Source organism: Heptranchias perlo, chromosome 29, assembly GCF_035084215.1.
Source record: "Heptranchias perlo isolate sHepPer1 chromosome 29, sHepPer1.hap1, whole genome shotgun sequence".
In the NCBI taxonomy this organism is placed as follows: Eukaryota; Metazoa; Chordata; class Chondrichthyes; order Hexanchiformes; family Hexanchidae; genus Heptranchias; species Heptranchias perlo.
This window is the reverse complement of record NC_090353.1, coordinates 21,679,755-21,693,331: the sequence shown is the minus strand read 5'-3', so window position 1 is coordinate 21,693,331 and position 13,577 is coordinate 21,679,755. Positions and strand designations below refer to the sequence as shown.

The 13,577-nt window shown below is 42.8% G+C and overlaps 1 protein-coding gene across 1 annotated transcript in view; it reads right to left on the bottom strand.

Moving 5' to 3' along the window:
• Positions 1–13,577, bottom strand: part of unc13a (unc-13 homolog A (C. elegans)) — a 340,969-nt gene that overhangs the window by 304,712 nt on the left and 22,680 nt on the right. The window contains exon 2 of the mRNA XM_067968623.1: positions 9,129–9,158. Coding sequence (XP_067824724.1) covers positions 9,129–9,158 — 30 coding nt within the window. The remainder of the gene's footprint in view (positions 1–9,128; positions 9,159–13,577) is intronic.

Below are 13,577 nucleotides of genomic sequence, written 5' to 3'. Positions count from 1 at the left end.
GGCTGGAGGAGATTACGGAGATAGGGAGGGGCGAGGCCATGGAGGGATTTGAAAACAAGGATGAGAATTTTAAAAATCGAGGCATTCCCGGACCGGGAGCCAATGTAGGTCAGCAAGCACAGGGATGATGGGTGAACGGGACTTGACGAGTTAGGATACAAGTAGCAGAGTTTTGGATGAGCTCAAGTTTATGGAGGGCGGAATATGGGAGGCTAACCAGTAGATCATTGGAATAGTCAAGCCCAGAGCTAACAAAGGCACGGATGAGGGTTTCAGCAGCAGATGACCTGATGATGGAGCAGTTAAGTGGTTGGAAGCTCATCCCAGGGTCAAATAGGACTCCACGGTTGCGAACTGTCTGGTTCCGCCTCAGGCAGCGGCCAGGGAGAGGGCGAGAGACAGTGGCTAGGGAACGGAGTTTGTGGTGGGGACCAAAGACAATGGCTTCGGTACACCTTCGAGCTGCCCAACCTTGTTTGAGAGCGTGTGTGAATAAAGATGTCATTACATCATGTCTGCAAGTATTAATGGAATCAAACCAAGTCTGACTGAAAATTCCAAATTGAGATGCCATTGCCCTTTTAAGAACTGCCAGAAATTCAATGGGACAAAGCACATAAGTAATACTGTCCTGAAATTCAAATATTGAAATAGATCAAAAATTAATTGTCTGAAGTTATGGGTTTGAGAATATTACAGAACCTCCATACAATGAAATACTTCCTTAATTAAAAGATGATAGGATCAGAATAAACTTCAGCTAAGCTTAGCAATAATTAATACAAAAGGTTATTCTCCTTTGGGACGCATCAATGGTTTGCCACCAGCTTATTCTCCTTAATAACAATTTTTCAAGGTAGAGAAGCACAGCACATTGGTGTACAAATATACCGTACTTTAACTGGGATGTTGTTTCGCATTTATGATTCTCCAACACAGCATGTCTCTGACATCAGCTGAACATGTCTTAGAGGGGGTGCAATGAAGGTTCACTAGATGGATTCCTGGGATGAGAGGGTTGTCCTATGAGGAGAAATTGAGTAGAATGGGCCTATATTCTCTGGAGTTTAGAAGAATGAAAGGTGATCTCATTGAAATGTATAAAATTCTGAGAGGGCTTGACAGGGTAGATGCTGAGAGGCTGTTTCCCCCGGCTGGAGAGTCTAGAACTAGGAGGCATAGTCTCAGGATATGGGGTCGGCCATTTAAGACCGAGATAAGGAGAAATTTCTTCACTCAGACGATTGTGAATCTTTGGCATTCTCTACCCCAGAGGGCTGTGGATGCTCAGTTGTTGAGTATATACAAGACTGAGATCGATAGATTTTTGGATACTAAGGGAATCAAGGGATATGGGCATAGGGCAGGAAAGTGGAGTTGAGGTTGAAGATTAGCTATGATCTTACTGAATGGTGAGAAGGCTCGAGGGGCCATATGCCCTACTCCTGATGTTCTTATGAACTATCAAGGGATGCACCAAATAGCAGCTAGGCCATACTCCTTGGGGACAGTTGGAGAAGGGGGTATTAAATCACAGAAAAAAGTGTCACAAAAAAAAGGGAGAACGACATTTTTAGTCAGCGGGTACCACCTTTCAGTCAACTGTCCAAGAGCAGTACTAGCAAAAGCCTAGGAGCTTGCCTATGCTTTTAGCTGGGTTACGGCATTTGAGCATAATGGATGTGACAACATTTTGTGCTCCTTGTACTCTATCTATCTCATATCTAAAGATTGCCCACTGCTGATCCAGTGATGTTTGCACTTTTCTGCCCATTAACTTGGGCCAGATCCCTTCTAATCTCACTAAGCTTTGCATTTTCCAGTCCAGCACCCTTCTTTTTGACTGTTCATTATCCATTTCTAGTTTCACATAGAACCTAACTCTGTTGGAGTCACTAATTTCCAATTGTTCTCCTACTTTCATATCAGTCATTTGCCCCATTTCAATTCCCAGAACTAAATCAGGCAACGTTTCCTTGCTTTAATAAAACCAGAAAATGCTGGATCCACTCAGCAAGTCAGGCAGCATCCACTTCCTCTACTAATCTAGGAAGCAGTCTTGGATGTATATTCAATATCTACTATCCACAGCTTTTTATCTCCATTTATAATAATCCTAGAATGGAGCTTTAAATGTCGCATCCGCAGGTGTTCCACATTTGTTCCTATTCAGCGGCTTTAAAACATAAAGCATAGCAGTAACAGGATAACAAGGGGTTAAAGTGAGTCAGAACAGTTAAGTATGCTGTTCTGGTTCTTACCTTATTGGGTACTTTGTGGTGCCTTGTTCTTATTGAAAGATTTACAGCCCACTCTTGCTGCTGACTATCTCTCACCCCCATTGCAGAGCGCCTCTTGTTACTGCTGCCAACTGCCTGCTGCTCCCACTCACTGTGCCAAGTGCCTCCTGTTGCCATGTGCCTCAGAGTCCTCAGAGTTACAGCTGTCAGCTGCATGATTTATGATTTTGTATTGTACTGCAATAGTCTTGTTTCTTATATGCCAGCAATTTTGATTTGGGAACTTTGTATTTGCTCTATGTCCTAGATTGCAGATTGAAAGATAGATTTTTGTTAGGTAAGGGACATGGAGCAAAAGCGGGAAAGTGGAGTTGAGGTGCAGATCAGCCATGATCTAACCAAATGACGGAGCAGGCCAGAAGGGCTGAATGGCCTACTCCTGTTCCAATGGGTGTTGTGTGTTTGCACTATTTAATAAATTGAAGAAGTGTTCAGTAAAGTATAATATTAACTTTAGACCGATGCAATGGCTTATAATTGCACAATGGATGAATTTAATGAACTGTTAATTAATGTATTAGCCGTAATTCACACTTTATTGTAATGTGCTAAGCGTTTTACAGAACAATAGAAGTGATTTGGATCTGGCCAGTGAGTTAGACACATGCAGCTCAATTCTGAAATGGTGGCGGGTTGGCAGCAGGGCGGGGGGAGGGGGGGGGTGGGGGGTGAAGGCGCACGTGGCAAAACCGAATTTAAAAAATAACGTATCTTTTTCGACGTGATCGCGATGTCATTGATGGTGATTAAAGTTCTTTCCAGGTTTTGCGTCTGGCAGCCAGCCTGATTGACAGGCTGGCTGCCTGCCGACAGGAGCTCCAACGCCAAGGTTGGGGGGGGGGGGGGGGGGGTTTGGTGGAGAAAGAGAAAGAGAGCGAGGCGTCATCTGGCGTCGGAACAGAAGATCGGAGGGTGGTGGGGAGAGGGGATGAACGGGGGGGGGGAGGGAGATTGGTGGGGGGGGGGGGGGGGGGAAGAGGCAGGAATCGGAGAGGGAGACAATCGGGGGCTGAGAGGGACATCGGAGAGGGAGACATCGGACATCAGAGCAGGGTGGGAGGTAGGTTGATTTTGTGTTTTAACCATGCAATGGTTTTTTATTTAATTCATTTTGTTTATTTTTGCCTGATCCGGCCCTTCACGTCTGGTTTCACCAGGCGTGAATCGGAAGCCGTGGGAAAGCCGCCCAGGTAAGTTAAAAATCGTTCTAACTAGCTAATATGTCACAAGTAAAGTATCTTAAGTACCTCAATGAGGTACATTTGGTTCTTTAACTATCATCCCGCCGGCGGGACTTCTGGATTCGGGAAGAGAGACCGCACACAGGTCTGTGGGGAACCCAGAAGTTGGCGGGTTGAAGCCGGCTTCCGAACCCGCTCTGCATTTTTGCAATTTTCGCAGCCCCCCGCCCCACGCACCCGCAATTTAAGTTTAAAATTGAGCCCATGCTCTGTAACCCCTGAAAAATTAAAAACTGTATCCCATGGCACATATAGCAGATATGAGAACATAAGAACTAGGAACAGAAGTAGGCCATATGGCCCCTTGAGCCTGATCGCCATTCAATAAGATCATGACTAATCTTCTACCTCAGCTCCACTTTCCCGCCCTATGCCCATATCCCTCGATTCCCTTATTGTCCAAAAATCTATCAATGTCAGTCTTGAATATACTCAACGGCGGAGCATCCACAGCCCTCTGGGGTAGAGAATTCCAAAAGGTTCTCAACCCTCTGAGTGAAGAAATTTCTCCTTATCTCGGTCCTAAATGGCCGACCCCTTATCTTGAGACTATGACCCCTAGTTCTAGACTCTCCCACCAGGGGAAACAGCCTCTCAACATCTACCTGTCATGCCCTCTCAGAATTTTATAAATTTCAATGAGATCACTTCTCACTCTTCTAAACTCCAGAGAATATAGGCCCATTCTACACAATTTCTCCTCATAGGACAACCCTCTCATCTCAGGAATTAATCTAGTGAACCTTCATTACACCCCCTCTAAAGGCAAGTATATCCTTCCTTAGGTAAGGAGGCCAAAACTGTGCATGGTACTCCAGGTGTGGTCTCACCAGAGCCCTATTTAATTGCCGCATGACCTCCTTACTCTTATACTCTAACTCCCTTGCTATAAAGGCTAACATACCATTTGCCTTCCTAATTGCGTGCATGTTAACTTTGTGATTCATGTACAAGGACACCCAAATCCCTGTGACAACCAACATTTCTTGGTCTCTCACCTTTAAAAAAATATTTTGCTTTTCTATTCTTCTTACCAAAGTGGATAATTTCACATTTCCCCGCATTATACTTCATCTGCCACCTTCTCACCCACTCACTTAACCTGTCTATATCCCTTTACAACTTCTTTGCATCCTCCTCACAGCTTACTTTCCCACCTAGCTTTGTATCATCAGCAAACTTGGATACATTACACTTGGTCCCCTCATCTAAGTCATTGATATATATTGTAAACAGCTGAGGCCCAGGCACTGATCCTTGCGGCACTCCACTAGTTACAACCTGCCAACCCGAAAATGACCAGTGTCTGCCATGAAGTAACACACCATTAGCAGCCAAATGGCTAAAGACAATAGAGGGAGGAAATTAAAAAAAACAATTTGTTCCAGGATGCAACTTGCATTCAAAAATTTTTTAAAATTCATTTGGAAAATGGGTTATGGGCATCACTGGCAAAGCCAGCATTTATTGCCCATCCCTAGATGCCCTTAAGAAGGTCCTCTTCTTCTTGAACCACTGCAGTCCATGTGGTGAACGTAGTCCCCCAGTGGGTTAGGTAGGTAGTTCCAGAATTTTGACCCAGTGGCGATGAAGGAACGGTGATATATGTCCCAGTCAGGATGGTGTGTGACTTGGAAGGGAACTCGGCAGTGATGGTGCTCCCATGCACCTGCTGCCCTTGTCCTTCTAGGTGGTGGAGGCGCTGTCAAAGAAGCATCAAATATAGCTAATATCAACCTAGGACAAAGGGCATATTTGTGGAAGTTGGCAGTACTAAAAAGTTACAGTGTGGAGCCAAGGATTACAAGGGAAAACATTATGCAAGGTAGGGGACTGAGTAACCCTTCCTAACAAATTACACTTTAATCACTAAGGATGACACGTCATTAAGCATGTACATATCTCTAACATTTTGGATTATGTGACAATCCAGTGGAATACACATCCATTTTAAATAAACCCAGTAATACACTGCTACCAATGCAACAGCCTATATTTACTGCATGAGTGAATGGTAATTTCATTGCTCTCATCATTTAGCAGTTCAATTTGAAAGGCTCATTGCGGAATGTACAGCATTCTATCATACTGCAAAACGTAGTCTGCTCTGTCATTGTTCACTTAGGCTTACAAATCTGATCTATGGTATTCATATCTTGGATGTTTTTCAGGAAATAATGCTTGCAAAGCTCATGGAGTATAGAGTATTGCATTGTTGATGGTGCATTTATGATACCAGGCTATTTACACAACATCACCAAATATGGTGATGACTAATTTCATATTTAACATTATCAGCTTTTGGCTCATTGGTGCATGTCCAACTTTTGAATGAAATGGAATCAACATTAGTTATTTTTTTTTAAGAAAGATGTGCCAACCTGAAGACCATGGGATACAAGCATGAGGGAAATCAGTAAATCAATGGTTATTATGGTGCTGATAGAAAAAATTACAATTGAAATCATTAATAGCCCTTTTAGGTCACATCAATAAACCTTGATATCATAAATGCAAAACTGTCATGGGGCTGTCGCACCAAGTCCCATTCAATCATCATCCCTGTGCTTGCTGACCTACACTGGCTCCCAATCCACCAACGCCTCGATTTTAAAACATCCTTGTGTTCTAATCCTTGCATGGCCTCTCCCCTCCCTGTCTCTGTAACCTCCTCCAGCCCTACAACCATCCAAGATCTGTGAGGGTCTATTTTTGAATATTGTTGGGTGCACTTGCAATAGTAGTTTTTAATCCATGTTAACAATAAATGCGAATATTTGACCTTCACTAGAACAGAAATTGACTACTACTATATTACTGAATTGTTAAACAGCTGGAGACAGTTTTAGTGTAGCATACAAAACATCCTAAAAAGATCTGTCACTGTTAAGTAAACGGCAATGAGATTTCAAACATCTTTGAATGGTTCTGACAGGCATGAAACATACTTTAAATGTCGCTGCACATCAAGGACAAGAAGTTTTATTGCACTGCTACCTCGAAAATAATATTTACTTAAATACCAATAGTGTGATAATAAAGATCAAATTAAGACAGGGGAGACTAAACAGACGTAGATCTGAATCTCAGACTGAGGTGATTTTGCACCTGGGCTGCGCACAGATGGCAAGTTACCTAATCACAGCTGGACTGGACAACTGTGTAGCCTAACTTATGAAAGGGAAAGAAAAATCATCATGACTGGCACCTCAAATAGCACTGCAGCATCCCCTACCAACGCTACAAAAATATAATGACAGAAGCTGCCATGCTATTCCCAGTTTCCTTGCTTCTCTCTCAGAATCCAGCGTGTTTAATTGGAGAAGGAGAAAAAGGAGCTAAAATGCACATTAAAGTTTCTTTTTTTAAAACTCAGTCAGACGTCTTCTAATAAATTGAAATATCTTACAACAGCCATGCTCTAAAGCAGGAAATTATTGGCAGTTGTTTTCAAGAACTACATTAGCAATATTAGACTTTTAAAAGATATTTGACAATTTCCTTTCTTATTTTCTGTCCTCTTATCAGTTTTATTTTTTTCTCCTTCACGAGGGTGGGAAAGTGAACTGTTCCAGGACATCGGCTGCGCTACGACGAGCGATTAAGAGACAGCTAAAGTGGCCTGGGTTGATTTGGTCACTTGATTTCTCTTAGGTCCGTTCTGCATCTTTTCCTGACAGCTTAGATGAGGTTGGAGAATGACATGAGAATGCATGGAGAACAACCGCTTTGTAGTACAACACATTAATACATTATGAGGTTGGTGGCTTTATGGGAACTGGGCTCAGCTTGACAAGAGACTCTGGTCCCGATATTCTTCATTATAGCACCTGAGGAAAGCTCATTTCCCAGGTACCATACAGAGGAAAATGGAGTAAAGACCATTTGTTCATATACCTGCATAGCTCTTAATGTAGCACTGGAATTTCCCAGGGCTTCTACAACAAATGGGCAGACCTAGACCTGGCCTTAGTCTGCAATAGGCACAGGCCAGGATACCATTGGAATTGAGGCAGGCAGGGTGGTTCCCTGCCTTCCCACCTGAATTTCCTCTCAGTACAACTAAGGGGCACCCATGTCTATTGGTGCCCCAAGATGCTGGTAATGGGACCTGGCTTAGGAACCCCTCAGGTTAGAGGGCTTGAGAGGGCCAGGCAGCAAAGTTGAAGACCTAAAAAGTTTGAAGTTTCCTTTTTCGGGATCCACCAGATCTTTGGACCTTGGGGCCAACTGGCTGCTGTTCTCCAACAGCTACCAGAAGGCTCTGAGGTTGGTAGCTAGGCGCACAGCTGCAGGCCTCAGGCTTGCAGCTCTGCCCCTGATTCTCAGCGTAAGGCCCTGCCAGGAGGTGTGCTTGTTCCAGGGATGCCACCAGGCCATGCTAATGGACTGACTTATTAAATTCCAGCACATGGCCCCCTGGATAGGCAGAGCACACTTGTGATGCACTTTACCTGTCCTGCACCTGCAGAGGGAACAAATATAAAGATCACTATGTTTTTCCATAGTTGCGACAGTAATAGTAGGCGCCAATTTCTCGCCAATCAGAAAGTAAACTGTTACACTGATAAATTAGACAGGGCCTGAGGTATTGATCTCTGATAATGAGAAAGCAGAATGGGAGCTCCCTTGGTAGATAAAGAATGGCACGCGTCATCATATAGTATTTAGTGACATAGTGCAGAAATATTCTAAATTCAATCCAGCACCTATAGAAAGTTAGGTAATCTCCAGAGCCGTAGTGGGGCACAAAATTTGAATTCAAATGTCCCTTGACTAGGGGGAGGGAGGAATAATTAGTGTTGTGATCCTGAATCTTGAAAAGTAAACTTTTTTTTAACAGATAGAAAGAAAAGGCAGGGAAGTAGGACTAAGTCGATAGCTTTTTCAAATAGTCAGCATAGGCAAATGGGCAAATGGCCTCCTTCGGTGCTGTAAAATGTTATGGTTCTATGATCACGGATCCTCTGATGGAAAGCATATGAGTGGATACTGAATTAGGCTCGGTTGCGATGCCGTGCATAGTTGCATATCCTGCTGATAACTCTGTCTAAGGTAATATAATAAGAATCACCATTTAGATAAGATACCAAAGGATTTTCAACACCTTTGGAACCATATCTTCACGTGTCATGACCTACAGAAGAGGGGGCAGAACAACATTTTTTTAAAAGACAAAAAGGCAGTGCCACATGCTTGGAGTCAATCACGTGAATTATACGCAAAATAGCAGCAGTGGTTTTTGTCAATAATCTCAAGGCCTAATATATATTTGGTGTACACAATAACCAATTTCTCCATTACAACTGTTTCAGTGTAACTGCACCTGTAGCATACATAGAGGCCCCAGTGATTCCATTTGTTGACAATAATGAACTAGAAAATTAGAGATGAGAGAATCTACTAGCACTATGGCCAGCTCCCTTCTTTCCCTTGTATCAGGTTAACTTGTGGCCACAATTGCCAAGAAAAACTATGTCTATTGTTGATATTTGTATTTATTAATTCTGAGATCTGAAATACAGTTAAAAAAAAACTGTTTTATTAGCAAATCCCCCAGAAGAACAATTAGGAAAAAAGAGCTTACCTTGTGGTCCATCAAGTTTTGCTTTCTTAACTGAAAAAGAAGAAAAATATTATAATTTAATTCACTGCAGTAAACATTCAGAATAATTCTGTGATCATGCACTCACAGGAGGGCAGGTCAGAGAATTGGGGTTATAATGCCTGTATCTTATCTCTGACCCATGTTCCGTGAATACAGCTACCCCTAGAAAATCTTCAATCACACTAAAATGTTTTTGACTAATTAGGGATAGTCATTTTGTTCAGGTGCTCATAGAATTGCAACAAAATAACCAATCATGCATGTACATGTAGTCTGAGGTAGAAGCTTCCCATCATACCCCTGTACTCTGGAATTCTCTTTCTAAACCACTCTGCCGTTCTATATCTCTACTCATCTTCAAAAGCCTCCTCAAAATCTACCTCCAATCACACCTTCGTTCATCTTCCTAACTTTTCTCCCAACACCTCCTGTGTCCAATTCACCTTTTGAAAACACTTGAGTGCTTTAAACATGTTATGCAAGGACAAGTTGTAACTGTAATAAATACTTCTGAAATTGTTGATAGAACAATAGCAGATGAATGTGCAGAAAGGAAGTGAGTACTGTAATGCTACAGAACAATTTATTGGTCTGAAGACTCATTTGAATTTTATGTTTGTTCCAATAACGCATCAATATTTTCAGTGATGAAGTACCCTACGTTGTTTAGGTGGAGCAGGATTTTAATGACTATACTCGAAAATACAAACTAGAATGCACATATATGGTTCCTTGTCACTTTATTTCAGAATGCTAATAAGGAATTGTCAAAAGCAGTGGTGGCAATTCTGAGCCAAATTTTCCTGGACTGCACATAATTTTGTACGTATCTTTAAAATGCCACAAGTGCCACTGAAGTATGCTCTCTGACTGGGGACAAAAGAACTCTGGCATACATTTTTTTGTAACTTCATTATACCATCGATTTTGTGGTCTCATAATAGCAAAGGAACAGTAGTGCCAGTGTAACATTAAGGATAATCAATGTCCCTCTCCCCTTCACTGCAAAAAAAAGTAGAATACACTTTTTGTTGCAATGAACAAAAAACAAAATATTTTACCACCAACCATAATTTGGGGTGCCACAACTTGAATAACCCTTTGTTTCACTTTATAGTAATTGCAATGATATTAACATATAGGCTCAAGCAACAGATATTCAGCATTGGCCTACAATCAGATTTATCCTGTTCTTTCCCAGTTTTTGCACTCAATAGTTTCAGAGCAACACATGTTTTCATTTATTGAATGCAATGGTGGCATGCAGTTAAATGCAATGAGAATAATCAACGTTGAAATCATAAAATGAAAATTCCAAATATAAATTTAAAACACACAGAGCACTAAAGTGTTATTCATTTTAAATAAAGTGATTAAATAGTTATGTTAAATGTTGTTAAGGAAACACAGAGACTCTTAAAACAGAACCAATCACTTCAGAATACTGAAGGGTCTGGATAATGTAAGCTATGCTTCTCCAGAAACTAAGCATCATTACTTTCTTTGAAAAATTGCAAATATAGTACATTTACTCAGCTGTATAAAAACATCTCCTCTGTATGACTGCACAGTACATCCAAATGTCTGTCAAAATCACCAATCAGCTATCAGCCCCAAGGGATCGAATTCAAAAACCACAGCATGAGTCACAGTGACAGTAAAATAGGAACTCTCACTACGTTAAGACCCTTCCTAGTTAACTTCACTCCATCGCACATTTTTAGCTATGTCAACCTATCAATTCAGGGGTGAGGCTCTGGAAAAAGCCTCCATCATTTTTTTGCTAAATGTCTACAGTTTGCCGTTACAGTTTTTTTAATAACTAATTTCTGAAATGTTTACAATACTTTGAATTTTTTTTTAAAAAATTGATCAAACAACATTGATTCAGAACACATCATATATGAACAGCTTACACAATAGGGACATAGCAAAAAAAAAAGTAGTGGTTAGCATCTGGAATCAGTAACTAGGTTAAACAAAATTTATTGTAGATTTGTTTCAGAATGAAGATCTTACATTACTGGATCAAACCTTTACTGCAGGCATTATGTTTTTTCCAGTTTTCTCTCCTTACTCAATGGTACACTTTCAGAGTTTTATAGAACGGGTTTGCTTTTTCAAGTTTTACAGCAGCTTCCATTTTTGATAATCTGACCTTGTAGAGTTGCATGACCCACAGGATAAAAAATAATCCTATTTGCAGTAACCTGTGTATTGGAATTATTATAGCATAGTGGTTATGTTACTGGACTAGTAATCCAGAGGCCCGGACTAAAATCCAGAGTCATGAGTTCAAATCCCACCATGGCAGCTGGCGAATTTAAATTCAATTAATTAAATTCAATTAATTAAATAAAAATCTGGAATTTAAAAATACTAGTATCAGTAATGATGGCCCTGAAACTACCAGATTGTCGTAAAAACCCATCTGGTTCACGAATGTCCTTTAGGGAAGGAAACCTGCCGTCCTTACCTGGTCTGGCCTATATGTGACTCCAGACCCACAGCAATGTGGTTGATTCTTAATTGCCCTCTGAAATGGCCTAGCAAGCCACTCAGTTGTAAAATCTCGCTACGAAAAGTCATAACAAGAATAAAACCGGACGGACCACTAGGCACCGGACACGACAACGGCAAAACACCAAGCCCAGTCGACCCTGCAAGGTCCTCCTTACTAACATCTGGGGACTTGTGCCAAAATTGGGAGAGCTGTCCCACAGACTAGTCAAGCAACAGCCTGACATAGCCATACTTACAGAATCATATCTTTCAGCCAATGTCCCAGACTCTTCCATCACCATCCCTGGGTATGTCCTGTCCCACCGGCAGGACAGACCCACCAGAGGTGGCGGTACAGTGATATACAGTCAGGAGGGAGTGGCCCTGGGAGTCCTCAACATTGACTCTGGACCCCATGAAATCTCATGGCATCAGGTCAAACATGGGCAAGGAAACCTCCTGCTGATTACCACCTACCGTCCTCCCTCAGCTGATGAATCAGTCCTCCTCCATGTTGAGCACCACTTGGAGGAAGCACTGAGGGTAGCAAGGGCACAAAATGTACTCTGGGTGGGGGACTTCAATGTCCATCACCAAGAGTGGCTCGGTAGCACCACTACAGACCGAGCTGGCCGAGTCCTGAAGGACATAGCTGCTGGACTGGGCCTGCGGCAGGTGGTGAGCAAACCAACACGAGGGAAAAACCTACTTGACCTCGTCCTCACCAATCTACCTGTCGCAAATGCATCTGTCCATGACAGTATTGGTAGGAGTGACCACCGCACAGTCCTCGTGGAGATGAAGTCCCGTCTTCGCACTGAGGACACCATCCAACGTGTTGTGTGGCACTACCACCGTGCTAAATGGGATAGATTCAGAACAGAACGAGCAGCTCAAAACTGGGCATCCATGAGGCACTGTGGGCCATCAGCAGCAGCAGAATTGTATTCCAGCACAATCTGTAACCTCATGGCCCGGCATATTCCTCACTCTACCATTACCAACAAGCCTGGTTCAATGAGGAGTGTAGAAGAGCATGCCAGGAGCAGCACCAGGCGTACCTAAAAATGAGGTGCCAACCTGGTGAAGCTATAACTCAGGACTACATGCATGCTAAACAGCGGAAGCAACATGCTATAGACAGAGCTAAGCGATTCCACAACCAACGGATCAGATCAAAGCTCTGCAGTCCTGCCACATCCAGTCGTGAATGGTGGTGGACAATGAAACAACTAACGGGATGAGGAGGCTCTGCAAACATCCCCATCCTCAATGATGGCGGAGTCCAGCACGTGAGTGCAAAAGACAAGGCTGAAGCGTTTGCAACCATCTTCAGCCAGAAGTGCCGAGTGGATGATCCATCTCAGCCTCCTCCCGATATCCCCACCATCACGGAAGCCAGTCTTCGGCCAATTCGATTCACTCCACGTGATATCAAGAAACGGCTGAGTGCACTGGATACAGCAAAGGCTATGGGCCCCGACAAAATCCCAGCTGTAGTGCTGAAGACTTGTGCTCCAGAACTAGCTGCGCCTCTAGCCAAGCTGTTCCAGTACAGCTACAACACTGGCATCTACCCGACAATGTGGAAAATTGCCCAGGTATGTCCTGTCCACAAAAAGCAGGACAAATCCAATCCGGCCAATTACCGCCCCATCAGTCTGCTCTCAATCATCAGCAAAGTGATGGAAGGTGTCGTCGACAGTGCTATCAAGCGGCACTTACTCACCAATAACCTGCTCACCGATGCTCAGTTTGGGTTCCGCCAGGACCACTCGGCTCCAGACCTCATTACAGCCTTGCTCCAAACATGGACAAAAGAGCTGAATTCCAGAGGTGAGGTGAGAGTGACTGCCCTTGACATCAAGGCAGCATTTGACCAAGTGTGGCACCAAGGAGCCCTAGTAAAATTGAAGTCAATGGGAA